The sequence below is a fragment of the Oculina patagonica genome, chromosome 8 (assembly GCF_052425735.1).
Source record: "Oculina patagonica isolate OP01 chromosome 8, crgOcupat, whole genome shotgun sequence".
Classification (NCBI taxonomy): domain Eukaryota; kingdom Metazoa; phylum Cnidaria; class Anthozoa; order Scleractinia; family Oculinidae; genus Oculina; species Oculina patagonica.
The window spans coordinates 33,711,174-33,739,009 of NC_135765.1; the positions used below are offsets into that span (position 1 = coordinate 33,711,174).

The 27,836-nt window shown below is 38.0% G+C and overlaps 4 protein-coding genes across 5 annotated transcripts in view; 2 read left to right on the forward strand and 2 right to left on the reverse strand.

The window, feature by feature from the left end:
• LOC144662139 (uncharacterized) overlaps positions 1-18,224 on the forward strand; it is a 59,361-nt gene extending 41,137 nt beyond the window's left edge. For both annotated transcript variants that reach the window (XM_078522894.1, XM_078522896.1), the window contains exon 4: positions 18,095-18,224. In XM_078522894.1, coding sequence (XP_078379020.1) covers positions 18,095-18,201 — 107 coding nt within the window. In that variant the 3' untranslated portion in view covers positions 18,202-18,224. The remainder of the gene's footprint in view (positions 1-18,094) is intronic.
• On the reverse strand, positions 43-4,305 carry LOC144662145 (uncharacterized). Its single transcript, XM_078522901.1, has 5 exons — positions 3,950-4,305; positions 2,805-2,922; positions 2,391-2,442; positions 1,825-1,954; positions 43-1,335 (listed from the first exon to the last, which is right to left on the reverse strand). The coding sequence occupies exons 1-5, from the start codon at positions 4,286-4,288 to the stop codon at positions 811-813; spliced, it is 1,164 nt and encodes a 387-aa protein (XP_078379027.1). The 5' UTR covers positions 4,289-4,305; the 3' UTR covers positions 43-810.
• Positions 5,910-10,888, reverse strand: LOC144662125 (uncharacterized). The gene is made up of 5 exons (XM_078522866.1): positions 10,561-10,888; positions 9,738-9,855; positions 8,235-8,289; positions 7,197-7,326; positions 5,910-6,712 (listed from the first exon to the last, which is right to left on the reverse strand). The coding sequence occupies exons 1-5, from the start codon at positions 10,879-10,881 to the stop codon at positions 6,182-6,184; spliced, it is 1,155 nt and encodes a 384-aa protein (XP_078378992.1). The 5' UTR covers positions 10,882-10,888; the 3' UTR covers positions 5,910-6,181.
• A 3,267-nt stretch (positions 18,225-21,491) lies between the features above and the next one.
• Positions 21,492-26,498, forward strand: LOC144662141 (uncharacterized). Its single transcript, XM_078522897.1, has 4 exons — positions 21,492-21,501; positions 23,665-23,811; positions 25,846-25,996; positions 26,368-26,498. Exons 2-4 carry the CDS (start codon positions 23,670-23,672, stop codon positions 26,378-26,380), a joined length of 306 nt encoding a protein of 101 aa, XP_078379023.1. The 5' UTR covers positions 21,492-21,501; positions 23,665-23,669; the 3' UTR covers positions 26,381-26,498.
• Positions 26,499-27,836: the final 1,338 nt, after the last annotated feature.

Sequence of the window (27,836 nt, forward strand, 5' to 3'; positions counted from 1 at the left end):
AAATGTTGTTAAATTCTTAGGTGAATTATTACCAATTTTTATTTCATCAAGGGTTAAGAATTGATAACACTAGCTGCCAGTTCATCTGTTAACTTAAGAATTATTTCCTTAACTTACGCTTGGAAATTCCCATTAAGCACAGAGCTTCAAGTGGCTACATAAAAAAACGCTCGTTACTGCCTTCTCCAATAAAGCTTTAGCACTAAACAATATATGGCTATGGCAATCGAATGGTGCGAAACATTAAAATTTCTTGCACATTCACATGTAACAATTAAACTAAAGCAAAGGTATAATTATTCAGTTCCCGCCAACCCTAGATATCAGCTGGAAGTACAAAATTCTATGCTAGACAAAAACGGAGGATATATTGTTTTGAATAGCGGAAAGCGGAAAAGGTAATCAACACCTTGAGTTGTAAACGTTTTTTTGTAACCGGACGTTCAAGTCAAGAGCGATTTTCATTTGAGTGCTGAAAGTAATTCTCCTTTACCTTGGTTTTGCATTACTACGCTAAGTGATTAGCTTTGAAAAACTTGCGCGAATTATTTTCAACCAATCGGAAGTATTCACGGGTTACTTACATATTTTTTCCTGGGATTCAAGCAGCTAAATATACCTACTTCGAGTTTTGATTGTTTCACTGGATTCTTCAGAGTCTGAATTGTCAACGAGAAGACGCCTGACAATTCAGACTACTAGATTGTCTGTTTCTTTTGTGATTGGAAAGAGTTATTTCTGCTGGTATTAGTTTTACGACAATCAATTGAAAACCGCTCTACGTTCTGTTTCCAGTTCTAGTTCCTGTTTTCATTTCACCAGGATATATCCCATTGCCTTGATGTGCCTTTCGTCTACATTGTGTGAGAACTCGACTTCGTTTCCACAAGTGTTGCTGTCATAGGGGAAACCTCCTGTACCAAGTCCAATTCTGGAGTCAGAAGTGAAGCAACTACCGTATCTGTCGGTACCAAGAATGCCAATCCTTGCTTTATGCAAAAAACCACTGTCATCGGTCTTAACATTAAATCCTTCACTGTTACAGCTTCTGTATAAGAAAGCCTGTGAACCTATTAGCGTCTTCCACGTGTCACGACCCAGTGAGGTGGCGCGGTATTGCCCGTCAGCGATCAGTGAGTACAGAGAGTTGGCGGTCATGTTGATAGCAATGAATTTTTCCTGTTGACCAATCTTCATACCGAGGCAGATCCTCGTGAAGGGTGTGTTCCAGTAGGTCGGTAACTTGGTCTCTCGTGTGTCAAACCCAGTCTTCCCTCCTTCAAGGTTGAAGGTTTTCTTGTTGGTCCAGAGATTAGAATCGTAGTGAAACGTTCTCTGCGTAATCAAAAACTATATCTTATTAGACAGTTAAGGATCCCCGTACATTTCTACGAGTTATTCTGTATTCGGCAGGCCTTACCGGCGAGTCAAAATACAAATTATTATTATATGGCAAGGCAGTCTTGAGATAAATCCGAGCGTTATGATTGGTTCTTTCTTGGTCGGGATTTTGCCATAAGGACCGTTTCCATGAAAACGCTCATAAGCCGTGTATTTTCTGTTTTCGTAAGCGGGCAATTTCAAAATTTGCAGCTAAAACGAGTGCCATATAATAAACTACTTACTAACCTAGCTTGCTCGAGCCGTAATGGGAAATATTGGCCCTCGGTCGTTTTTGTACTTTTTGCCACTATCTGGGGCCAATATTCCCCAATACGGCTCTCGCGCTCGGTTAGTAAGAGGTTGATATAAGACCCACCAGGCTTGTAACTGATAAGTAAATGACCAAACAGAAAATAACCGTATTATAAAACTGGCTTATACTTGCGCGCCATTCATTTTCATAACCAGCGTCCATCCACTTCCGCCGCATGCGCCAAGGCTGGTCATGTGACAAAACACGACAATCGTCTCAGAGCCAACTTTGAGCGAGTAGGCTCCGTTTTGTTTGGACCTGAAAAAAAAAAAATCAACAGTAAAAGTGATGACAGCAGAAGAACCTAGAGCATCTTTTGTTGGAACTAGTTACCCTTCCTCAAAATTAATACATGTGCTTAACAATCTTGTCAATAACGTGTTTTACTAATGCCAGTAAAATGAAGGGATTTTAAAATTACGTCAGAAGGTTAAAGCCGGCGACCCACTTGGCAATTTTATTCGCGAAAATCGCCCGGTGCAGAGATTGCGATTTTCGCCGATCGCCGCGATCGGCGTAATTCTGTTTTTTTTTGTTCTTGTTATATTTATTGATTGCTTGTCTGCAATTCTAAGGAAACGCGTTTTTTTCCAAGCTCTTAAAGGTCTCTGTCTCTTTAAAGGGTTAACTTAATATGAGCGTGTTTATTATTTGTTGTCATCAACATGGCTAGAGCAAACTGAAATAAACTTACAAGTTCTTCTCATAAGCTTCCTTGCACGTCGAACTGTTCAAGCCCGCTAGATCTATAAAAAACAAATAATACTCTTGATGAATTGTTCGAAAAGACGTCATTCGAACCAGTAAAAAAAAACGAGAGGGGGAGGTACACCCTAGAGTGGACTATAAATGGGGAGACTTTTTCAGTGCCCTTTTCATGATAAAGATATACAAAAGGGTTGGAATTTCATGTGTTGAAGTATATAACAGTATTGGTAAAACTTTTATTGAAGTATTTAAAAGGGCCTTTCAAAACATCTTAAAAACAGACCCACCAAACGGTTGATTCATCTAAGTATTTTATGGGTTTATTTAGAAAATAAATGATGAAGTATCCCTACAGCAGAAATCAGTCCTCCTTGATAGACAAAGCATAAATCTCGTTTACCTATTTTTATTTCACATGTTTTTCCAGTCCAAGGTTGTTTGCACGAACATGAAAAGGTTTGTTTTTCCATGTCGGGCAAACAAGAACCACCATTGAGGCAGCTGGTGATCAAACATCCCTGAATAAGATAATAAAAAAATAACAAAAAAAACAACTGATTCGAGGAAAAAAACGACAAATCAGCGATCGATCTGGAGAGCACAATCGTATAGTGGTTAACGCCTTGAACAAAAAAATCTCAATCAATTTACAGCTGTTACAGATCTTTGAACTTTTGCCGGACACTTATTTATTTCATCTTTCTTTGTTTATTTTGAGAGCAAATACACTTCAGCCAAGGAAGTTGGGATTTACTCTTACACATATTTCTTAAATTTTTGGTTTCTTACATGTAATTTTGGTTTTCTAATGTAGCTCACTTTCGTTTATTCTAAACAGCATATCAGACACATTACTCGTGTTTGAAAAGACTAAACCGTTTCTTTCCAGCTCCAATTAGCTTTCCTAATTCCTTTAAAAGTTAGCTTTCATTTGCCAAACCGAAATACCGGGCCAAATAATAGAATTAAAAGGAAACTTTCTCTGCTGTTTGATCAAGCTTGGATCTTTACGAAGTTTGTTTATTCATTGCTGATCCTGAACTTCACGAAGTTCCGGCTTTAATAAACTTTTGGTTGTTCAAGTTGTCATTGCTTAAATAAAGAACTTCAGGTATTGAGTTATCTGACAAATAACTCAATTCCAAACTGGCATGTGTAAAATATAGTAATTGTACAGGTTGTAACCTGAGGTGGGTAATGCATGGAGAATAAAAAGTTTGAAATGAAAGAATTCCGTTGCCGAATAAAATAATACGGTTGTGGTAAAAAGAATTTACAACTCAAAAATAGCGAGTAAACCAACTTGAACTAGCTGTTAATAAATCCAGGGACGGCGGAGCCGGGGGGCTGGGGGGGGCTAGCCCCCCACTTTTTCCGAAAAAATAAAGACTTACTAGAGAAGAGTCTCTAAGCCCCCCCACTTCAAGTCACTAGTCAGCCCCCCACCTGGAAAAATGCTCCGCCGTCCCTGAAATCAATTTTAGCGAAAGGCATACGTGCCATTTTTTAACCAAGAGAAAACTTCATGACTAATTTAGTAATTACCAAAAGCAGCATCGAGAAAGTAACTCCCTGCTGATCATGAAAGTTGATGTTTTCGTTGACGAGGGAGATGTCGTGCTTGTTCAGCTCACAAGTTCCTTTTCCGTCCTTCTTGGATGACATCTTGTAGTTTGTGGAAGTACACCACTCGTTTCTCATACATTGTTGGCCACACGATAACAAACTGGGAGAATCAAACTGTTTGACAACGTATCCCTTAAGCTCCTTATTTTCCAGCGTTCTGAAGTATGATGAACGAGAAAATGTGGGTGTCCGTTCGGCAGAGAAAACTGCAGTAGCCTGAAGAAGGCTGAGAAAGAGAAAAACGATGTTACACCGCATTGCTAATCGATGTCAGCAGAAACTGCGAATACTTAAATAGATTTTGAGAAGCTTTGAAAAATATTAACGGTGAGCTTTCTTAATTTATTCCGAAGTAATAATACAGTGATAAGGCGCCATAATTGGTCGATTTCAGTCGGAGAAATTGGTCGGTGTTCTTCGGCTATTGTGGTTAGTTTTTTTTAGATTGGTAGTTGTATTGTGTAAAAAATGTAGTTATTATTTTATACTTCAACGGGCATTGTGTCGTATTTTACGGGCTAAAATGGGGAATTCAGCGGGCTTTCATTTACTTTAGCCCGCTGCCGTGAACCAATCAAAAACAAGAAAGTAACGAAGCCAGCCAATCAAAACTGAATACCCATTCAACCGTTCGCGCCGTTTTCTTGCTGGCTGGCAGCACTTCAAGCACTGTTTGATTTGAGTCGAGAAGCTTTTATCTGCAACTACAAACTACTTTGGAGCTATATATGGACAAAATGGCTGAAAAACCTAATGGGGAAGCATATTCCCACTTTTCTCAGCTAGCGCCTATTCAAATTCCAACTCGAGGAGAAACAAAGCGGCAAAGTGAATGTAACTTTGTCGAGCGAAACTCGCTCAAACTCCCATGCAGTTCAGTTAACTGCACAGATAATTTTAACACTTCTAAATGACTACTACTCTTTCCTGTCTATAAAATTATGGATTTACCTATTAAATAGAACTTGAGAGCAAAGACTGTTTTTAGTAATTTTGCGCCTTTCTGCCGAGTTTTGTAAGCTCTCTTCGGTTATGTGCCGAAGTATGCCTTAAAAAAGCTCCAGTCTGTTCAGAACGCCGCTGCTCGACTTATCACCTGTTCCCGAAAATACGACCACATCACTCCGATATTGAAAGAACTACACTGGCTTCCTGTTTCTGAACGCATTATATTTAAGATTCTGCTACTTACCTTCAAAGCTCTCCATCAACAATCTCCTATCTACATTCAAGATTTGTTAACGCACTACCAACCTTCAAGAACCCTCCGATCGTCACACTCTTCACGCCTTAACCCTGTCAAATTCCACCTTAAGTCGTATGGGTCTCGAGCTTTTGCTGTTTCGTCGCCTGAACTCTGGAACAGTCTACCTCTTTTTATCCGCTCATGTGACAATTTAAGTTCTTTTAAATCAAAACTCAAAACTTTTCTTTTTAAAAAAACTTATTACTCTTAGCGATTTTTACTTTTTATTACTTTTAATGTACATTTTTAATTTTTAAGATTTATTCAGCTAATTTTAACGAATTTTTATAGATTTGTAAAGCGCCTAGAGCAGACCTGGATAGGCGCTATAAAAATGTTTATTATTATTATTATTATTATTATTATTATTATTATTATTATTATTATTATTATTATTATTATTATTATTATTATTATTATTATAAATAAACGCCGATTCAACGCCGGTAGTGTTAAAGATATCGCTTTCTGTTTTGCACGTTTTCCCACGCTTCGTGCAAGCTACACGTATTTACTTTGAGTTTTGATGATTGGTTCACTGGATTCACTGTGTCCTTGGTGATCATAATTGGCCAGAGTGATTAGAAACCGCTCAGTATTAGTGTTTTAACAGTAAGCAGTGTAAGCTTACTTGGACATCCCAATAAAATGTTTTTTATTTGATATCAGTTGGAAGTAAATTAGACAATGCATACGAGACTGAAAAATGGAAGATATAATATTATTTTTTGGATAGCGGAAAAGATAATCACCACCTTATAATCATCACCTTACCACCACCTAAACGTATTTTCTTGTAGCGTCCGTTCAAGTCAAGAGCAATTTTCACTTGATTGTTGAAAGTAATTTTACGACATGCAATTGAAAACCGCTCTTAGTTCTGTTTCCAGTGCTAGTTTCTGCTTTCATTGCACCAGGATATATCCCATTGTCCTGATGTGTCTTTCTTCTGCATCCTGGTAATAGCCATTTACTTCGTTTCCACAAGTGTTGCTGTCATCAGGGAAACCTGCTGTTCCAAATCCAATTCTGGAGTCCATAGTATAGCAACCACCGTATCTTTTACCGTTACCAAGAATACCAATTCTAGCTTTAGGATAATAACTGCTGTCATCGGTCCTAACATTAAACCCTTCTCTGTTGCAACTGGCCTTCAATGAAGCCTGTGAACCAATCAGCGTCTTCCACGTGTCACGACCCAGTGAGGTTGCACGGTATTGCCCGTCAGCAATCAGTGAGTACAGAGAGTTGGCGGTTATGTTGATAGCAATGAATCTTTCCTGTGGGCCAATTTTCATACCGAGACAGATCCTTGTGAAGGGTGTGTTCCAGTAGGTCGGTAACTGGGTCTCTTGTGCGTCAAACCCAGTCTTCCCTCCTTCAAGATTAAAGGTTTCCTGGTTGTTCCAGAGATTAGACTCGTAGTGAAAGGTTCTCTGTGTATCAATAAATATATGTTATTAAACAGTTTGGCGTGCTGGGTCGCCGTAAATTTCTACGAGTGTTTCTGTATTTTGCAAGCCTGAATAGCAAGTCAAATACAAATGGCGTGTAAAATATACTGCATTGTTACACACCGTAGACAGTTTAAAGGTCTAATTACTTATATCAACCAATAAGAGTCCTTGATTCCCAGTCTAATATTTTCTCATTTTTAGACCGGATTAAGTTTCTAAAGCTCTTCTTTGTACAATAATACAGTCGTGCATTAAATCTCTTATATATTCACCAAGCTTGCACCTGACCAGATAAACCATACACTAGTAAAATATCGGCCCTCGCTGTCAAGACCTAGGTTCGATATTCTCTCAGTATGGACCTCGCACTCGGTTAATAAAAAAATTAATATGTACCACATCACGAGGCTTGTAACTGACAGGTGAATGACCAAAAATAACCTCATTAAAAGCCTGCACATACTTGAAATCCATTCATTTTTATAAATAGCGTCCATCCACCTCCGCCGCATGCGCCAAGGCTGGTCATGTGACAAAACACGGAGATGGTCTCAGAGCCAACTTTGAGCGAGTAGGCTTTGTTTTGTTTGGACCTGAAAAAAAAAAACAGTAAATCAAAAGTAAAGGGTGATGACGACATTATTTATCTGAAGTACCTCTTGTTGATAATTAGTTACCACACCTCAGATACACTAAAGCCTGATCCACACTTAGAGATAAACACAAGCATAAGCTAGTGTGTACAGAGGCGTTCCTTTTTCTTCTGCTTGCGCTTATGACTATTTCACTTGTGTTAGCATATTTCACAAGTGAGGGCCGACGTGAAGTAAGCACAAACACAAGCACAAAATTTGCTGGTTGACGTGACTCCTATCATTGCAGTATTCGTAAGAATTTCTAAAGCACTACACTTACGTGTGTCGTCTTATGCTTTTGCTTATCTCACAAGTTGAAAAATTGTCTTTATAATAATCTAATTTATATAGCGCTAAAATTATACCGACAAAGGAAAGGAACCCGACAAAGGAAAGGAACCCGGAAACAATGTCAAAAACTGTAAAATAATAGGAATTTCAGTTTACGTAAAAAAAAATGGTTAAGGACGTATGTGAATTATTGACAGAAATCGGTGCGGTTGTATCTAATTTACTAATACACAAACTGTAAATGATGAATAGCCACTTGATTGTCTTTTGATTTTGCTATAATTACATATTTTATTGTTTACTTTTGTTTCTAATCAACTGCATTGTAAAAATTTCATTTTAGCATCGTTCGTAATTCGTATCTCAATCGTCTCCAATTAATCTTAACCAGGTCTTGTTTGTTTGTTTGTTTTCTTAATATTGTTGTTGTTATATTTTGCATTTGCTAAACTTCAATTCTAAGGAAAAGCTTTCTTCCAAGATCTTAAAAGACACTCTACAAGGATAAATATAATCTGGGCCTGTACATTATTTGTTTTCATCAACATGGTCAGAGTTCTTTAAATTGTACTTACAAGCTCTTCTCATAAACTTCCTTGCACGTCGAACTGTTCAAGGCTGCTGTGGGATCTAACAGAACAAATAATGCTCGCGATGTATTGTTTGAAAGTGACGTCATTCGCAGAAGTAAAAAAATCCCAAGGGGGAGGTATACCTTACAGTGTACTACTCCCAGGGAGGCTCCGCCGGAAAGAGGTGCCTCTTTCGGGCTGCACGTATATAAAAGGGTAAGGATTTCATGTGTTTGAGTAAAGCAACATTTCAGGATAAACAGTATGTATTAAAAAGGGCTTTTTAAATTTCCGTAATCTGCTGTAACAAGCCCACTGAACGGTTGATTCATCTTAGTATTTTTTGGGTTTATTCGAGTGAAAGGTTTAGAAAATAGAAGAATTAGATGCAGTATTCCTACTGCAGATATGCCAAAGGGGCGCCATTTTCTACCTGGGGTAAACGATAGGTTATCTGTTTCTGTCAAAAATGGAATATCAATCACTTTTTATTTAACGTGGTCTGCACGCTTAGCTGAAGAGCTAGTTTGCAGGTGCGCCACGAAATAAAAATACAAAATAGAAAAATAAAAACTTCTTGGAAGTGTATAAAAATAAATTAAGCTATAATTAAGAATAACTACAAATTACATTATTGTCTAACTAAGATTAAAAATATAAAAATTTGAAAAAATTTTATAAAAGTGGTAAGCAGGGTGGAAGCCGCATTAAGGCGAACCGAGGCACTTGCCTCATGTTTTCGTTTATGTTGAATTTTTTATTGAAAGGGGAGAGTAAATACCTAGGAAGAGAACGTAATCATGGGCATTACCTTAGTCATAATTGTTTTTCTGGTAAGGATTTGGACCTCAGGGCTGGGCATCTTCAGCTCATAATTAATTTAAGTTAAAGCATGGAATGCGATGTGTAAGTTATTTTAGTATACCGTAATGATTCGATTAAGCGCCCTCCTTCCAATAAGCGCCCCCTTCCGAATAAGTGCCCCCCTTTCGAATGTGGTTTTGTTAATAAGCGCCCCTATTCCAATAAGCGCCCCCATTCTTTTAAGCGCCTCCATTCTTATACGCGCCCTTATTCCTAAAAGCGCTCCTATTGTGGATAACTGCCCCTACTGAAGTCGTCGACGTCGAATAGATAAACTCATGAACATTCACCGTACCGTACATGTATATATTTACTGCTAAAATGAGCAATTCTTGTAAAACTGGCATTTCAACAATTTGTTACTGTTACAGTTTATGTTATTGCTAGTTATTTTAATAGTTTAGTTTTGAACATTTGGTTGTTTCACAAAAAATTAAATAAGCGCCCTGTCTCGAATAGGCGCCCTCCCTTAAGGTGCCAAAGGTTAATAAGCGCCCCGGGCGCTAAATCGAATCATAACGGTACATTTACTGAATATAGTCCTCGACAAGTCTATCTGACAATTTTGCTTATGTTGTCTTGCAATTGTTGTCAAGTCGCTTAGTTTATAGTAATGAAAGACAAAGCATAAATCTTAATTACCCGTTTTAAGTTCACATGTTTCTCCAGTCCAAGGTGGTTTACACGAACATGAAAATGTTTGTTTTTTCTTGTCAGGCAAACAAGAACCACCATTGAGGCAGCTGGTGATCAAACATCCCTGAAGAAAATATCAAATAAAACTCACATATTGTTTATTTAAAGCCAGGTTGAAATTAATTCTTTCTCATATTCCTTAAATTTATAGTTACATGTATGCTATTTTTTGTCTTTCTACCGTAGCTGACTTTAGTTTGTTCTTTAGTTTATTCATTATATTAAATTACTCTTGTTTAAATTTAAAAAAAAAAGCTTAACCGTTTTTTTTTTCATCTTCGCTAAGCTTTCCTATAAACCCTTTGAAAGTTAGCTTTCATTTGCCAAACCGAAACACCGGGCCAAGTACTCCGCTTTGTTTGATCAAGCTTGTATCTATACGAAGTTTGTTTATTTATTGCTGATCGTGCTCTTCACGTAGAACAAGTTTAATAAACTTTTGGTTGTTCAAGTTGACCTTGCTTGACTAAATAAATATAAACTACTTTAGGTGTTGAGTTATCTGACAAATGAGTCAATACCAAATTGACATATATAAAATGTGGTAATTTTGCAGTCACGTAGCCTGAGAATATCTGAGCCACCTCAACAAAAATTTGTATTGAAAAAAATTCAATTTCCGAATAAAATAACACCGTTGTGGTAAAAACGAATTTACAAAACACGAAAAATACGAAAAAAACTAGTGTTAACTTAAGGTGTTAAAAAGGCGATTTTTAGCGAAAAGGTACACGTGTCATTTTTACTTATTGACTAATATGTTAATTACCTTTAGCAACATCGAGAAAGTAACTCCCCGCTGATCATGAAAGTTGGTGTTTTCGTTGACGAGGGAGATGTCGTGCTTGTTCAGTTCACAAGTTCCTTTTCCGTCCTCCTTGGATGACATCTTGTAGTTTGTGGAAGTACACCACTCGTTTCTCATACATTGTTGGCCGCACGATAACAGACTGCGAGAATCAAACCGTTTGACAACGTATCCCTTAAGCTGCTTATTTTTCAGCGTTCTAAAGTATAAAGAGCGAGTAAATTTGTGTGTTTCTCCGGCGGTGAAAACTACAGTAGTTTGAAGAAGGCCGAGGAGGAGCATAACGGTTTTACACCCCATTGCTAATCGGCGTCAGCACGAACTGCAAAGACTTCAATAGATTATTCTGAGATGCTTTAACGAGGTAGTGATATAGCATTACCGTGCTATCATTGGTTGATTTCAGTCGGTGGTATTTGCCGGTGTTCTTCGGCTATTATACAGGGAGGTAAAGGTATGGGGGGGGGGGGGGGTTTCAATCACGTATATTTTTTGGACCATTTTACGGATCACGTATTTAGTATATACATTACTGAAGAGAATGAGCTTTAACTGACAAGTCAATTTTCGTGCCATTTACCTTTCAATAGCCAAGTAACAAGACTTGATCTCTCCGGCGAGTTCATCGTGTAAGACAAGTCGTAAAACGCGTCCTCCAAACAAAATCAGTCTTTGGCTTCGATTCGAGAAGTACGTAATTTATCTTTGTTTTTCACGAACATGTTTAGCCGGAATCACGAATCAACCTCGGTCAAAATAAGGCGATCATGCGTCATACTGGACTGGCAATTCACGGATCACGGTCAGATTTCAGCTGTTTTTCACGTGCCACGCGCTAATTTTGGCTCAAATCACGCTTATGCATAACACTTTTACCGTCCTGTTTAAAGATTTATTTTTTCAATATATGAATTGAAGTTTGCTCAGTTGTCCTATTGTTTGCGTACACTTTTCACACTTTAAACGGATACGTTTAGACTGCTAGGTGTATTCCGTAAGAAATGAAATTATATATTAAATGGCTTTTAAGCTCAGCAACCTATGTATATTGGCGTCGCACGACAATATGCACTTAAATGGTTACTTATGATTAGCATAAATGGTAAGGAATGAATTTGCCTGTTTTAATGTATCCTATAAAACAAGCCTTTGAGCTTGACAAGCTGTACCACGGGAGTTATCAAGTCTGATTTTATATACCTGCGCGCCATCGATCTTCATAACCAGCGTCTATCTCTCTTCCCCGCATGCGCTTGGGTTGGTCATGTGACAGTACACATGGATCCCCTCGCAACCTACTTTCAGTAAGTAGTCTTCTTGAAGACGAGTCTTTATTCAGACTAGAAATTGTTCTTATAAACGTGTCGTGAACTTTTTCGCAACTTAATGTATAAATGTAAAAGTAAAAAAATTTGGTCGACAGGTAACATGTTGCTATGGGAAGTTTTCTGATATGATTATTAGACTCAAAACCAATATCACCACGTACTGTCCTAAAATTGTAATTTCCAATAACCAATTCCCCAGTTTTTAATAAAGTTTTTTTTTCAACAACCAATTTGTTATCAGCTTAAAATCGGTTTCGTTAGAAAAGCAACATCACGCTCCTTTCGTTTCGTGATCTGTTATGGGTAAACAAATGGCGCCAAATGAAATCCTTACCGATAAAACGTTTCGTCGGTTAGAGAGAAAGTATTTTCTTAAAATGTCACTTTCGTCTTACATTAAGTGTTTTTCTCATTTACTATCAAAGAGTGCTTTTTTACAGTCACGTTATGTATCCTAAAAACTCAAATGCCAACGAAAACTTTCTGAAAATGATCAATTTTCTTTAAAAGTTACCATTCACAAACCTGGTTTATCATCCTTACTTGCAACCCTAAAGCAAAATAAGCTGTTGATCAATTAGGTGCGGCGCCTTTTTTTCCCAATGGAAATATTACAATTTGTTTGACAGGTCATATTGTTGTTATGGGATAAAATCAACTGCTCAGAAATTTTACAAAACGATTATTAGACTCAAAACCAATATCACCACTATCCTAAAACTGCTATTTCCACTAATCAATTTCCTGGTATCCACAGTAGTTTTTATTTCGAACAACCAAGTTATTATCAGCTAGAAATCGATTTCGTTAGCTAAGCAACATTGTTCGCCGTCCGTTTCGTGATCTGTTATGGGTAAACAATTGGCGCCATATGAAAGCCTTTTGTCTGTAAAGTAATTTGTCGTGAAACTTCACTTTTGTTTGGCATTACGTGTTTTTCTTTTTTAATATTGAAGAGTGCTTTTTAGCAGTCACGTTATGTATCCTTGAAACTTAAATTTCAACAAAAGCTTACTGAACATAAGCGGTTAAAAACTCAAATGCCCACGTAAGCACTCTGAAATTGATCAGTTATCTTTAAAAGTAGCCATTCACAAACCTGGGTCGTTATCCGTGACTTGGAACCCTAAAGCAAACAGAGCTCTTGACCAATTATGTACCACGCCGTTTTGCCCTTGTAAATGAAAATATTATAATTTGCTTGACGGGTACTAAGTTGTTATGTTATATACAGATCTAATTACCACCTTATCAAAAATTTTCAAAACGGCCAGTCGATTCAAAACCAATATCGCCTTTTCTAAAAATTGTGTTCAGCCAATTTGCCAGTTGCTTAACAGCAACTTTCATTTTAAAACACCAATTTATTATTGTCTGCACTTTGTTTTCTTAAGATAAGCAACATTGCTCGCACTTTCGTGACTTGTAATGGCTGCACAATTAATACCACACGAGGGCTATTCCGTTAATGAACGTTTCGTCTGTTAGAGAGAAAATATTTTATTGAAACGTCACTTTAGTTTGGAATTAATTGTTTTTATCATTTACCACTTGCTTTTACAGCAAGGCGCCCAAAAGTGTGACCACTTTTAATTTATTCACATTCTTTCGTGCAGATTTAATCCAATCAAAAGCCGTGGATAGCTTGAAGTTGACTTCTGATTGGATTAAATCTGCACGAAAGAATGTGAATAAATTAAAAGTGGTCACACTTTTGGGCGCCTTGCTGTAAACCGTCACGTTTCCTATTCTTGAAATTCGATCGTCAACAAAAGCTTTTCTAACATGACAAGGTATCTTTATAGGTAACAATCAACAAACTTGGTCAAACATCCTAACTTGGAACCCTAAAACGAAAGAGCTCTTGATAAACTAGGTGCTTTTAACTCTTGTAAATGGAAATATTACAATTTGCTTGACAGGTTATATGTTGTTATTGGTGATATAATTACCTTCCAAATATTTGACTGAAACGAACGTCTCCGCCGTCCTTAAACTGTGTTTTCTTCTAAACAGTTTCCCAGTTTCCCAATTGTAGTTTTCATTTTAAACTATATTGTTAATTAAAACTCACTTTTTCGTTAGATAACAAGATTGATCGCTTCCTTCGTTTCGTGATCTACGTTTCGTGATCTCCGTTTCGTGACCTTCGTTTCGTGATTCCGATAAAACGTTTCGACTGTTAGACAAAACATCTTCTTGATGCGTCACAAAAGTCTGACAACTGTTTTCGGTTCTCATGTACTAAGTGCTTTTAATTGGCACGTTATCTATCCTTGAAATTCAAATATCAACAATTCAGCATTCAGTTCTTCACAGAGAGCTAACCAGTAACGAAGGCTTATTACAGGAGAAAGAGGAAAACTAAAAAAGAAACCCACATTGTGGTGAGTCATGTTTGCAGTTAGTTTGCAATTTTAACAGCTGAGTAATATAGTTGCTCGGGTTTCGGGCTCTTATGCCACGAAGGATTATGTTCTTACTAAAAGCCGTTCCCATTGTCAAGGATGTATATGCGAAATTTGATGCATCTTTTTTCGGGAAGTGCCTTGATTTACCACGTTTCTCGGCTTAATTCGAAGTTTAAAAGTACCACAAAAAAGAAAACTCACGGATGCTTTTTTTACTTTCCAAATAGATCTAAATGGTAGATGAAATGCGAGAGTGTATCTCAAAAGAAAGTAAAACACTTTAAATGGTTTACACGGATACATTTTAGACAAACTTATGGAAATCAATCACCGTCTGATGAAGAATATGAAATTCGATGTACGCATTGACTGTCTCTAAATTTCATCACTCTCGGAAGAATTCTTCTGACAATTGCGTTTTGGGCGAAATTCTCATTCACCAATGTCGCCTATGCATATTCCAGTCGCACATTAGACTTTCGAAAAAAATACTGTTAAACCCTGCACACTGTGTCAGGCAAACTGTGCCACGTAGCTAGGCAGTTTTGAAGATCCAGAAATCTTCAGTGCAGTAAGTAATGTTATGCTTGTAACTAAATTTTTCAACACTGAAAGGCTAGCTAGGTAATATAGGCAGTTGCCTTCAATTTCGCGGACCAAAGCGACTTTGAAGTAAATATAGTCACTTTGTAAAGAACTCCTATTTTATTTCACAAAATTCAACAACGCTGCGTGAGACATTTTGCACAAAGAAGGTCAAAGTAAGTCGAACAGCGATAGACTTTGAGCGTAGGCGTGCACTCTCCTCGTGTCGAGTTACTTTTTCTTGCGCGCGCTCACGTGGCGGCCCACTCGACAGACTCTGAGAAAAATGAGTTGAGAAAAATAAAGAATAAATTTCAAATAGGAAAACCAAATATATACTATAAGCGATAGGATTTATATAACTGGACTCGCTTTGTTAATGGCGGAAAATCAAATTTAAAAACAAGCTTGCTATGAACTTAAGTTTTCTGTCACCCTCCCTCTCCGCTTCGTTAACCGTTTTGGCTTGGAGATGGAAAGGGACTGATTTGATGACTAGTTGAATAAAGCAAAAAAATATGAGATGAAATTTTCGAGTAAGAGCTCAAAGCAAGGCAAGATGCTTCTAAAATTACACGTCAAAGAAACCTCATTCAAATTAATGGATTTACACCATTAAACTGTATCAAATGGCATGCCTTTTTGTGTACAAATTGGCTCTCGTTTGCTGCCAGGTTCCTCTCTCCTCCGCAGAGGTTCTATGGGGCGTTCGTTGATCAGCTGACCAATGTGAGTGCAAGCGGCGTTTTATTACGTTCACATGTTCACCGAGCAAGAAATGTTTAGTATCAATGCAATGCTTTTGACATAAACAGGTTTTTTTTTGTTTTTTAGAGAAGAAAGCAAGCGGTGGGGTGGCGAAGTAATTTAAAACAGTAATTTAAAACAACAAACAGTCGATTTTTGCTCTGTATTTGTTTGGTTTAAACAAGAACGAAATTTCTTATAAATTCACGGGATAAGAATGAAGGAAAAAAATAGAAACCAAGCTAATAGACCAAAATAGGTAACAGCTATAATTACAAAATGTCAAGGCGCCTTTTGGTTTACTCTAGAACTCCTTTGTCTTAGCGTTTCGTCTTTTAATAAGCTCTGTCATTTACTGACATCGTTTCTTTTCATTTCAGCCAACATGACTCGCACTAATAAGATTATTTTGGCGTTAATCATTGTCCAAGTGGCAGTGGTTCTGGCCAAACCGTACGAGCCAGAAAATGACGATGGGCCGTATGACTTATTTAACGATATTGAGAACTCTGTTTACAAAAGAGCAGGTGAGACTCATCTTTAATTGCTTACTTTGCTTTCTGTCCGATTACAGTCAACTCTCATTATAGCGGACACGCTCGGGGCGTCGTTTAGTGTCCGTTATAGCGAGAGTCCGTATTAGCGGGAGTCATTTTCAGTCAAACCTCTTTCGCCGGTGATCTGGATTTTGTCCGTAATAGCGAATGTCTGCAATAGCGGGGTGTCCGCAAGGCGAGAGTTGACTGTAGTAGAAACTCGTCCGTGTTCTATTAAAAAACCCGCAAAACTGGTTTCTTCTCCCATTGTTTTCTATTCGCTGATAGAACACAATCAGACAATTATTCTTGATTTTTGGCTTTAAAGTGCATAAAGTTGTAAGTTTTGGACTGCAATCCTTTAGGGTTTCTACTAGACAATTAAAAAAAATAAAAAAATAAATCAACTTTGTTTAACAAGGGTTGCACGTTACAGTTTTGCAACTGACAAACCTGTGGCCCTCGGATTCCAGATCGAATTGGAATTTAGAAGTGTTGGTTTTGTGGAGGGAGGAAAATCGGAGAAGCCCGGAGAAAAACCCTCGGAGCAAGGACGAGAACCAACAACAAACTCAACCCACATATGACGTCGGGTCCGGGAATCGAACCCAGGCCACATTGGTGGGAAGCGAGCGCTCTCACCACTGCGCCATCCCTGCTCCCCTCACTTGCTCATAGAAAAAGGGCGTTTGAAGTTTAATTGTGAAATATTAATTCTACCATGCCTTGAATAATACAGCCAGTCAGGAGCCATGAAAACTTTGCGACTTTGCGAGAAGCATATGAATGAAGAACCAAATTATTCTCTCGAATTTGGTTTTCTGTAGTTTATATCTTCTGACCGGAAAAACCGGATACTAGTATAGAGACGGAAAACTTTCTACAGACGTCGAGGAATTTGCCAAACAGTGACCGAAAAGACAGCAACAGTGGAGTGGAGGTGGAGTTAACAGCTTTGGGGCCATTGTACTTCATATCCACACACCCCAGTTAAGGGGATTTGAAAGTCATTTTTGAGGGGGAAGCATTCTTTGAACTTTCGAATATTTCCGAAGGGATAAAGGAAAAAGTTGGTTCTTTTTCTGAAAGGGTTAAGAAAAATCGGTTTTTTTTCTGAGGGAGGATCATGTCGGCAGTTTGAACTTTTTTCTCAGAGGGAAATTTTGACTTACCTCGTCATCCCCTTTGCTTCTCCGTCGTTAAATTCACTCGTGGTTTAACAAGATTCTAACAATGTATGATTCCTCTTAGAGATTATTGATCTCATCTACATCTGATCTTTACCATTTTTTCACCTTTTTAATCTCAAGCCAACTGCGGCAGTGGCTGCGAACCGGAAGGCTGTTTTTCCCAAAAGTGTCGGTCGTCCTGCAGATCAGGAGAGCGACACATTTCGATGTACGACTACAGGTGCTCCGGAGGTTACAAGTGTTGCATGTGTCACACGTTCTGGACTTATTCCTGGTAAGTTATGAAGCGGTATTAACTGGTTGTACATGGCTGTTGAATTCAAGCAATTTTGGAATTATACTGTTAATAAAGTTTCTTGGTGGCAATTGAATAGAAATAAAAACAAAAATAGAAAAAACTAATTAAAAAACACTACAAAATAATAATAATAATAATAATAATAATAATAATAATAATAATGATAATACAATTGTTGATTAATTCTGAATAGATAGATATTTACTAATTGCCAATGGCACGTAAGTGACACAAATGAGGCACAACCTTAGCTCTAAGTCACAAACGAATCTTTACAAAAAGATATTTTTTTTATTTAAAAATATTTTTTCAGTTTCTAAAGGTTAAAACAATTTAATAGAAAAAGCACTCAAACTTATTATTGATAAGTTAATCAAACGGTTCTTTTTTGTTTCTACAGCACCTATGATCCTTAATATGGCCGATCAGCAGCCAAAGCAGCAATATTGCCGCACAGCAGTGCGAGGTAGTTTAGTACAACTTTGTGTATATCACAAGACAAAGTGAAAAATAAAAGCAATATTGCCAAATAGAGTGTGTCAAGTATTCAGTCGGTATGTCAGTGGAGAAATGGAGTTCTTATGGTCCTTGCTGGTCATCAAAAAATTGCAGGTCGTTTCAAACAACGTTCAGATTGCGCTCGTTCAGCCATTAAGGTCATTTCCCTGAAATAGAACTGAACATAGGTTTTTAGGGCCTGATTACATGAGCCGGGCTGGCCCGGTTAGCCGGGCTGGCTCGGTTTGCCGAGATCTCGGCACGTCTGTTAAACGCAACAAAAATTAACTTCGCGATTACATGACAACCGGGCCAGCCCGGTTAGCCGAGATCCCGGTATCGCGATGCCGGGATCTCGGCTAGCCGGGCTGAAAATTTTCCATGTAATCGCGTTCACCGGGCGAGCCCGGCTAAGCGGGCCAGCATTAAATTTCTCTTCCGAGCACAATATTCGACGAAAAAATCAATGCTACTCCTTCTAAATAGGATGTAGAGGTAAAGTAACCCATCCAGCTGCATAATTGCAAAACATTTAACACCAAATTGCCGGAAAAAGGTGATTAAGATCATTCGTGCTTTGATCATTCGTGCTGAAACCGGGCTGAAAGTCATCTCGGCAAACCGGGCCAGCCCGGCTAACCGGGCTCATGTAATACCGGGCTGAAAGTCATCTCGGCAAACCGAGCCAGCCCGGCTCATGTAATCAGGCCCTTAACCAAACTTCGCCTACGCGTTTGTTACTTTCAGGGAACTTAAATTTTGAAATAAAAAAGGGGGGTCACCATATTCGTTTAGGAGCAGGAAGACTTTGTATACTTCACATAATTCTTTATAATTCCTCTGCGAGTACTGGCAAAGTACACGTTTTTAGCGATAATTTATTTTGAAAACATAGGAATTGATCTGTTTTCATTTTACAGAAAGAATTTGATCGCTGCACCCAATATATGAGAAAAATTTGATAGCTCACCATACTCGTTTACGAGAAATTAATTCAAAATGCTGCCAAACAGTTAAAGTTTACTAACAACAACTTACAGGAAAATCCACTCCGTAGATTTCCTGAACGTGCGACTTCTTTATTTTGCCTTTATAAACTGTTGTGTTATGCGTCTGTCTTGAATGTCGCATAAATGTGATACTTATAATAACCCAGTACCAGCTATTTTTGAGGCTGATGTCACCTTTATGTCATGTGAAAAAGTTTAAAAGATCATATATAAGCAGTCAATAAAGATGGATGGATTTCAGCCGAATTTTTGAAAATATCAAACAAATGACGTAATTTTAAACTGCGAAAATTTTGTCGATTTGTTTTGCGTTTTTTTATGCTGCAGCTAGAACAGGATATTGCAAAGGTTTGTGCCAAATTTCAGCGTGTTCCTTACATACGGTTTGAAGAATTTCGGCCGGAAAGTCAAGTACATTTGCTTTCCAAGTTCTAGTCGCTTCGTAAACACCGCATTTCGAATGAAATTATTCTGTTGTTGTTCGAAGAAAGGTGTTTCTTCTAAATACCGCACGATCTTCTGCCGCCAGGGAATACATGTGCAGGAACGGTAATTGTCATTTTAGTTCAACTATTTTAGGCCGTATTTTTTCCAAGCGGCAGAATATCGTGCGGAATTTAAAATTAACATCTTTCTTCGAAAACAACAGTATAACTTCATTCGAAATGCGGGATTTACAAAGCGACTGAAACTTGGAAAGCAAATGTACCTGACTTTCCAACCGAAATTCTTCAAACCGTACGTAAGGAACACGCTGAAATTTGGCACAAACCTTTGCAATATCCTGTTCAACAACCAATTTGTAATCAGCTTGAACTCGGTTTTGTTAGAAAAGCAACATCACGCGCCTTCGTTTCGTGATCTGTTATGGGTAAACAAATGGCGCCAAATGAAATCCTTACCGATAAAACGTTTCGTCGGTTAGAGAGAAAGTATTTTCTTAAAACGTCACTTTCGTCTGACATTAAGTGTTTTTCTCATTTACCATCAAAGAGTGCTTGTTTATAGTCACGTTACGTATCCTAAAACTCAAATACCATCGAAAGCTTTCTGAAAATGATCAATTATCTTTAAAAGTTACTATTCACAAACCTGCTTTGTCATCCTTACTTGCAACCCTAAAGCAAAAAAAGCTCTTGATCAATTAGGTACGGCGACTTTTTTATCAATGGAAATATTATAAATTGTTTGACAGGTCATACGTTGATATAGGATAAAATCAACTGTTTAGAAATTTTCTAAAACGATTATAAGACTCAAGACCAATATCACCTTTATCCTAAAACTGCTAACAATTTCCTGGTATCCAATGTAGTTTTTATTTCGAACAGCCAAGCTATTAGCAGCTAGATCTCGATTTTGTTAGCTAAGCAACACTGACCGTTTTTCGTTTGGTAATATGTTGTGGGTTAACACTTGGCGCCATATGAAAGCCTTTCCGATAAAAGGTTTTGTCTGTTTGAGAAAGTAATTTCTTGAAATGTCACTTTCGTTTGACATTTAGTGTTTTTTCTTATTAACTATCCGATGAATGCTTTTTAACAGTCACGTTATGTATCCTTGAAACTTAAATTTCAACAAAAGCTTACTGAACATAAGCGATTAAAGACTCAAATGCCAACGAAAGCACTCTGAAATGGATCAGTTATCTTTAAAAGTAACCATTCACAAACCGGGGTCGTTAATATCCCTTACTTGGAACCCTAAACCAAACAAAGCTCTTAACCAATTATGTACCACGCTGTTTTGCCCTTGTAAATGAACATATTATAATTTGCTTGACGGGTACTAAGTTGTTATGTTATATAAAGATCTAATTACCACCTTATCAAAAATATTCAAAACGACTCTTCGATTCAAAACCAATATCGCCTTTTCTTGAAATTGTGTTCAGCCAATTTGCCATTTTCCTAACAGCAATTTTCATTTTAAATCACCAATTAACTATTGTTTGCACTCGGTTTCCATAAGATAAGTTACATTGTTCGTCTTTTCGTCTCGCATATTCCAGTTGCTCATTACACCTTGGGGGAAAAATACTGTTAAACCCGGCACATTATGTCAGGCAAATTGTACCACGTAGGTAGGGTGTCTTGAAGCGCTACTGAGCAGACGCTCTGCTATCAAGTCGGCGCATGCAATACTCATATCCTATCTTTGCCTTGTTACGACTTCTATGTCTAATAGATACAGTTCCCTTCAGTTCTCTACACAGACTCACCAATAACGATTAGCAGCTTACTGCAAAAGTTGATTTTAAAATAAAAGGTTTACACTGTAACTAGAAATCTTCAGTGCAGTAAGTAATATAATGCTTGTAATTAAATTTTTCAACACTGAAAGGCGAGCTAGGTAATATAGGCAGTTGCCTTCAATTTCGCGGACCAAAGCAACTTTCAAGTGAATAGTCACATTGTAAAGAACTACTTTTTTATCTCACAAAATTCAACAACGCTGCGTAAGACATTTTACACAAAGAAGGTCAAAGTAAGTCGAACAGCGATAGACTTTGAGCGTAGGCGTGCACTCTCCTCGCGTCGAATTACTTTCTCTTGCGCGCGCTCGCGTGGCGGCCCACTCGACAGACTCTGAGAAAAATGAGTTGAGAAAAATAAAAAATAAATTTCAAATAGGAAAACCAAATACAGTATGTTGCCCTATTTCCCGGACACCCCTATTTCCGGACACTTCGACTTAACAATTTCGTATATCGTCGTAACAGTAAAATTAAGTTAAACAAAACGTTCAGAAGACTTAGCGATTAGTCTGCTTTCGCTTGCTCTTTTCTTGGCCGAGCTGCGCTCCGTTTAGACGGGAAAATTCAAGTTTTCGTGGAGGTAGGTAAAAAATTTTTCTTCTTAAATGCGATTTTTACAGCGCGTCAAATTACATCGTTTCAATAAAGCGCTCTGCTCTAGCAAAGTGCGCGATAGATTATATTTATATACATATTAAAGTAAAGGTAAAAGGACTAGGTTTATCAGCATATAATAAATTTTCGGTTTTCGCTCTTAATTTCCGAGCACCGTTACCAAAGAGTTAAGTTGAATTTTTGATGAGGTGTGCCTAATTCCGGACACATACCTACAGCAAACTTGTCTACCTATTTGAAAACAATTTTATGGAATAGGTTTTGAAAAACAAGCATTTTTGTAACTGTCTGTGCTGTATTTAAGCTTCGATGCCTGTTTTGGTATTGATTAATCTTCCTTGGGGAACTTCGTTTCAAGTGGCCGAAACATTCACTGAACATTGTTTATGTCAATGGCCTGATGATTACCTCGCTAAAATCGAAAGAAAAATGCCTTAAATTTTGCCTGAAAGACGATTTTTCAAAAGAATAATTCTTTATTTAGCCCTTATTACTTATAATTATTTTGCCATGATCGCAAATAATATTTCCGAGAGAAAGGGAATATTTTCCTCGTAACGATCGTCCGGAATTAGGGCAACTCGTCCGGAATTAGGGCACCGAATTTGACCAACTCTTTCCGTGATTACAAAGAACCCAAAGAGATTTAGAAGTTAAAACTCCACGACCTACTTACCAGCAGTGGAAGCTACATTGTGGGTAAGTTTCAGCTCGTAAGTGCTGTTTTGAGGTTAGATATTACGGTTAGTGCAAAAAGTGTCCGGTAATAGGGCAACATACTGTATATACTATAAGCGATAGGATTTATATAACTGTACTCCCTGTGTTAATGGCGGAAAATTAAATGCAAAAACAAGCTTGCTATGAACTTAAGTTTTGTGTCTCCATCCCTCTACGTATCTTCAACCGTTTTGGCTTGGAGATGGAAAGGGACTGATTTGATGACTAGCTGAATAAAGCAAAAAAATTATGAGATGAAATTTTCGAGTGAGAGCTCGTGGCAAGGAAAGATGCTTCTAGAATTACACGTCAAAGAAACCTCATTTAAATTAATGGATTTACACCATAAAACTGTATCAAATGGCATGACTTTTTGTATACAAATTGGCTCTCGTTTGCTGCCAGGTACCTCTCTCCTCCGCAGAGGTTCTATGGGGCGTTCGTTGTGGTAATCAGCTGACCAATGTCAGTGCAAGCGGCGTTTTATTACGTTCACATGTTCTTCGAGCAAGAAATTTTTAGTATCAATGCAATGATTTTGACGTAAACATGTTTTTTTGTTTGTTTTTTAGAGAAGAAAGCAAGCGGTGGCATGGTGTGGCAAACTAATTTAAAACAGTAGTTTAAAACAACAAACAGTCGATTTTTGCTCTGTAATTGTTTGGTTTAAACAAGAACGAAATTTCTTATAAATTCACGGGATAAGAATGAACGAAAAAAATACAAACCAAGCTAATAGACCTAAATAGGTAACGGCTATAATTACAAAATGTCAAGGCGCCTTTATGTTTACTCTAGGACTCCTTTGTCTTAGCGTTTCTTCTTTTAATAAGCTCTGTCATTTACTGACATCGTTTCTTTTCATTTCAGCCAACATGACTCGCACTGATAAGATTATTTTGGCGTTTATCATTGTCCAAGTGGCAGTGGTTCTGGCCAAACCGTACGAGCCGGACAATGACGATGGGCTGAATCAGTTAAGTGACGATATGGAGAACTCTGTTTACAAACGAGCAAGTGAGACTTCTCTACAATTGCTAACTCTGCTTTCTGTCCGATTATAGTCAACTCTCGTTATAGCGGACACGCTCGGGGCGTCGTTTAGTGTACGTTATAGCGAGAGTCCGTATTAGCGGGAGTAATTTTCAGTCAAACCTCTTTCGCCGGGGTTCTGGATTTTGTCCGTAATACAGTCGACTTGCGGACACCCCGCTCTTGCGGACACTCGCTATTTCGGGCAAAATCCAGATCCCCGGCGAAAGAGGTTTGACTGAAAATGACTCTCGCGTATAACGGACACCAAACGACGCCCCGAGCGTGTCCCCTATAACGAGAGTTTACTGTAGTGAGTGTCCGCAATAGCGGGGTGTCCGCAAGGCGAGAGTTAACTGAAGTAGAAACTTATCCATGTTCTATCAAAAACCCGCAAATCTGGTTTCTTCTCCTTTTTTTTTTTCTATTCGCTGAAAGAACACAATTAGACAATTATTCTTGATTTTTGGCTTAAAAGTGCATAAAATTGTAATTTTTGGACTGTAATCCTTTAGGGTTTCTACTAGACAATTAAAATGAGTAAATAAATAAATCAACTTTGTTTAACGAGAGTTGCACGTAAAAGTCTTGCACCTGACAAATCTGTGGTCCTCGGATTCCCGATCGAATTGGAATTTAGAAGTGTTGGTTTTTGTGGACGGAGGAAAACCGGAGAAACCCGGAGAAAAACCCTCGGAGCAAGGACGAGAATCAACAACAACTCAACCCACATATGACGTCGGGTCTGGGAATCGAACCCGGGCCACATTGGTGGGAAGGGAGCGCCCTCACCACTGCGCCATCCCTGCTCCCCTCACTCGCTCATAGAAAAAGGGCGTTTTCAGTTTAATTGTAAAATATTAATTCTACCATGCCTTGAATAATACAGCCAGTCATGAGCCATGAAAATTTGCGAGAAGCTTTTGAATGAAGAACCAAATTATTCTCTTAAATTTGACTCTTGAACTTTCTACAGACGTCGAGAAATCTGCCAAACAGTGACCGAAAAGACAGCAACGCCGGTGGAGTTAACAGCTTTGTGGCCATTGTTAAGCATATCCAAACCCCCCCCCCCCCCCCCCCCAGTGAATGGGATTTGAAAGTCATTTTTGAGGGGGTGTATTTTTTTTATCTTTGCAATATTTCTGAAGGGATAAAGGAAAAAGTTGGTTCTTTTTTTGAAAGGGTTAAGAAAAATTGGGATTTTTTTTTCTTAGGGGGGGATCATGTCAGAAGTTTGAACTTTTTTCTCAGAGGGAAATATTGACTTACCTCGTCATCCTCTTTGCTTCTCCCTCGTTAAATTCCCTCGTGGTTTAACAAGATTCTAACAAAGGATGATTCCTCTAAAATATTATTCATCTCATCTACCTCTGATCTTTACCAGTTTTTCACCTTTTTTATCTCAAGCCGACTCTAGGGCTTTCCACAAGTTGCTCGGCAACTTTTTGGCGACTTTTCATATTTCGAGCATCTTTTTCCCCTTCGAGCAACTTTTTTTTCTCTCGAGCAACTTGTTACATTTTGAGCACTTTCCAGACCGAAGATCTCCGAAGATTATCCGAGTGTTGCTCAAAGGCCATACGAACGTTTCCGAAGATTTACGAAGTTTGCCGAAAATTTTAGAGGAACTTCTGAAGACGTTTCAACTTTCGGCTCATTCCGCATTAAAACATTACAAAGCTCGTCAGGAAACATGACGTCATCGACATCTTCACGATTTTTCTCAGTTAAAGAAAACCTTGTTATTTAACAATTTTTCCCCTTGATATGTTATTTAGATACTTCTTTTGCTGTAAAATGCAGAAAACTGCTTAGAAATTTAACCCTCAAAGGAAAAATTAGCATATATTTAGAGAAATTCTCTTGTTAAAAAACAACGTTTTGGGTTTTTTTGGAGCAACTTTTGAGCAACTTTTTTTTATCAGAAGCAACTTTTTTGGATTTTTGCAGCAATTTTTGAGCAAGGTTTGGAGAAAATACAAGCAGATTGGCTGGAAATCTCGCAAGTGTCCCTAGCCGACTGCGGCAGTGGCTGCGAACTAGAAGGCTGTTTTTCCCGAAAGTGTCGATTGTCCTGCAAATCAGGAGAGCGACACATTTCGATGTACGACTACAAGTGCCCCGGAAGTGTCAAGTGCTGCATGTGTCACAATCGCTGGAGCCGCTGGTAAGTTACGAAGCAGTATTCTTGGTTTTCACGTGACGTCATCAAAATTCTAAAATCCAGAATCGCATGGTCTCTGAGTCTTTATACTTCACTGGCTATTAGACGTCCTTAATACATATCTTGTTGATGGTTTTTAGCTCGATAGCATTTGTCATCTTTAAGATAGAGCATTTTGAATTTCGGAGTTTCACGCCACACGAGATCAAAGATGGCCGTCAGAAGGCTGTCAAAAAAGATGCTTCATCTTGTGATTTTTAACAATCTGAACAGTTGAGATTTTGCGAGAAGTGTTTATCGGAATGTTTACTTGGTCATGATGGTGTTCTGATCGCCTTTAAGTTAATCAAACGGTTCTCTTTTTGTTTCTACAGCCGCCTTGGATAATTAATATGGCCGGTCATCAGCCAAAGCAGCAATATTGCCGTACAGCAGTGCGAGGTAGTTTAGTAAAACTTTGTGTGTATCACAAGACAAAGTGAAAAATAAAAGCAATATTGCCAAATGGAGTGTGTCAAATGTTCAATCGGTATGTCAGTAGAGAAATGGAGTTCTAATGGTCCTTGCTGGTCATCAAAAAATTGCAGGTCGTTTCAAACAACGTTCAGATTGCGCTTGTTCAGCCATTAAAGTCATTACCCTGAAATAGAACTGAACATAGATTTTTAACCAAACTTCGCCTACTGGTTTATTACTTTAAGGAAACATAAATTTTGAAATAAAAATGGGGGTCACCAGATTCGTTTAGGAGCAGGAATACCTTGTATACTTCACATAATTCTTTATAATTCCTCTGCGAGTACTGGCAAAGTACACGTTTTTGGCAATAATTTATTTTTCAAACATAGGAATTTATCTGTTTTTATTTTACAGAAAGAATTTGATCGCTACACCCAAAATATGAGAAAAATTTGATAGCTCACCATACTCGTTTACGAGAAATTAATTCAAAATGCTGCCAAACAGTTAAAATTTACTCAACAACAAGGTTTATTTGAACTTTAAATTACAAGTGACATTTTAAACAATAGATAACAACAAAACAACCTGTAACATCAACTTACAGGAAAATCCACTCCGTAGATTTCCTGAACGAGCGACTTCTTTATTTTGCCTTTATAAACTGTTGTGTTATGCGTCTGTCTTGAATGTCGCATAAATGTGATACTTATAATAACCCAGTACCAGATATTTTTGAGGCAGATGTCACCTTCGTATATATCCATCAAATAAAGATCGATGGTTTTCAGCCGAATTTTTGAAAATATCAAACAAATGACGTAATTTCAAATTGCGAAAAATTTCTCGATTTGTTTTGCATTTTTTTGTGCAGCAGCTAGAACAGGATATTGCAAAGGTTTTTTGCCAAATTTCAGCGTGTTCCTTACATACGGTTTGAAGAATTTCGGCCGGAAAGTCAAGTACATTTGCTTTCCAAGTTCTAGTCGCTTCGTAAACACCGCATTTCGAATGAAATTATTCTGTTGGTGTTTCTTCTAAATACCGCACGATCTTCTGCCGAGGGAATACATGTGCAGGAACGGTAATTGTCATTTTAGTTCAGCTACTTTAGGCCGTATTTTTTCCAAGCGGCAGAAAATCGTGCGGAATTTAAAATTTACACCTTTCTTCGAAAACAGCAGTATAACTTCATTCGAAATGCGGGATTTACAAAGCGACTGAAACTTGGAAAGCAAATGTACCTGACTGTCCGACCGAAATTCTTCAAACCGTACGTAAGGAACACGCTGAAATTTGGCAAAACCTTTGCAATATCCTGTTCGACAACCAATTTGTTATCAGCTTGAACTCGGTTTTGTTAGAAAAGCAACATCACGCGCCT

Bases quoted from the DNA above. Each gene is read 5' to 3' on its own strand.
- LOC144662141 (XM_078522897.1), top strand. From the start codon at position 23,670: ATGACTCGCACTGATAAGATTATTTTGGCGTTTATCATTGTCCAAGTG. The intron at 23,812-25,845 runs GTGAGACTTCTC...AAGTGTCCCTAG, and splicing joins CTCTGTTTACAAACGAGCAA to CCGACTGCGGCAGTGGCTGC.
- LOC144662145 (XM_078522901.1), bottom strand. From the start codon at position 4,288: ATGCGGTGTAACATCGTTTTTCTCTTTCTCAGCCTTCTTCAGGCTACT. The intron at 2,443-2,804 runs GTAAACGAGATT...TGTTTTTTATAG, and splicing joins AACATGTGAAATAAAAATAG to ATCTAGCGGGCTTGAACAGT. The intron at 1,955-2,390 runs GTAAGTTTATTT...TTTTTTTTTCAG, and splicing joins GAAGCTTATGAGAAGAACTT to GTCCAAACAAAACGGAGCCT.
- LOC144662125 (XM_078522866.1), bottom strand. From the start codon at position 10,881: ATGCTCCTCCTCGGCCTTCTTCAAACTACTGTAGTTTTCACCGCCGGA. The intron at 9,856-10,560 runs GTAATTAACATA...TATTTTCTTCAG, and splicing joins CTTTCTCGATGTTGCTAAAG to GGATGTTTGATCACCAGCTG. The intron at 6,713-7,196 runs GTATGTGCAGGC...ATTGATACACAG, and splicing joins TAAAAATGAATGGATTTCAA to AGAACCTTTCACTACGAGTC.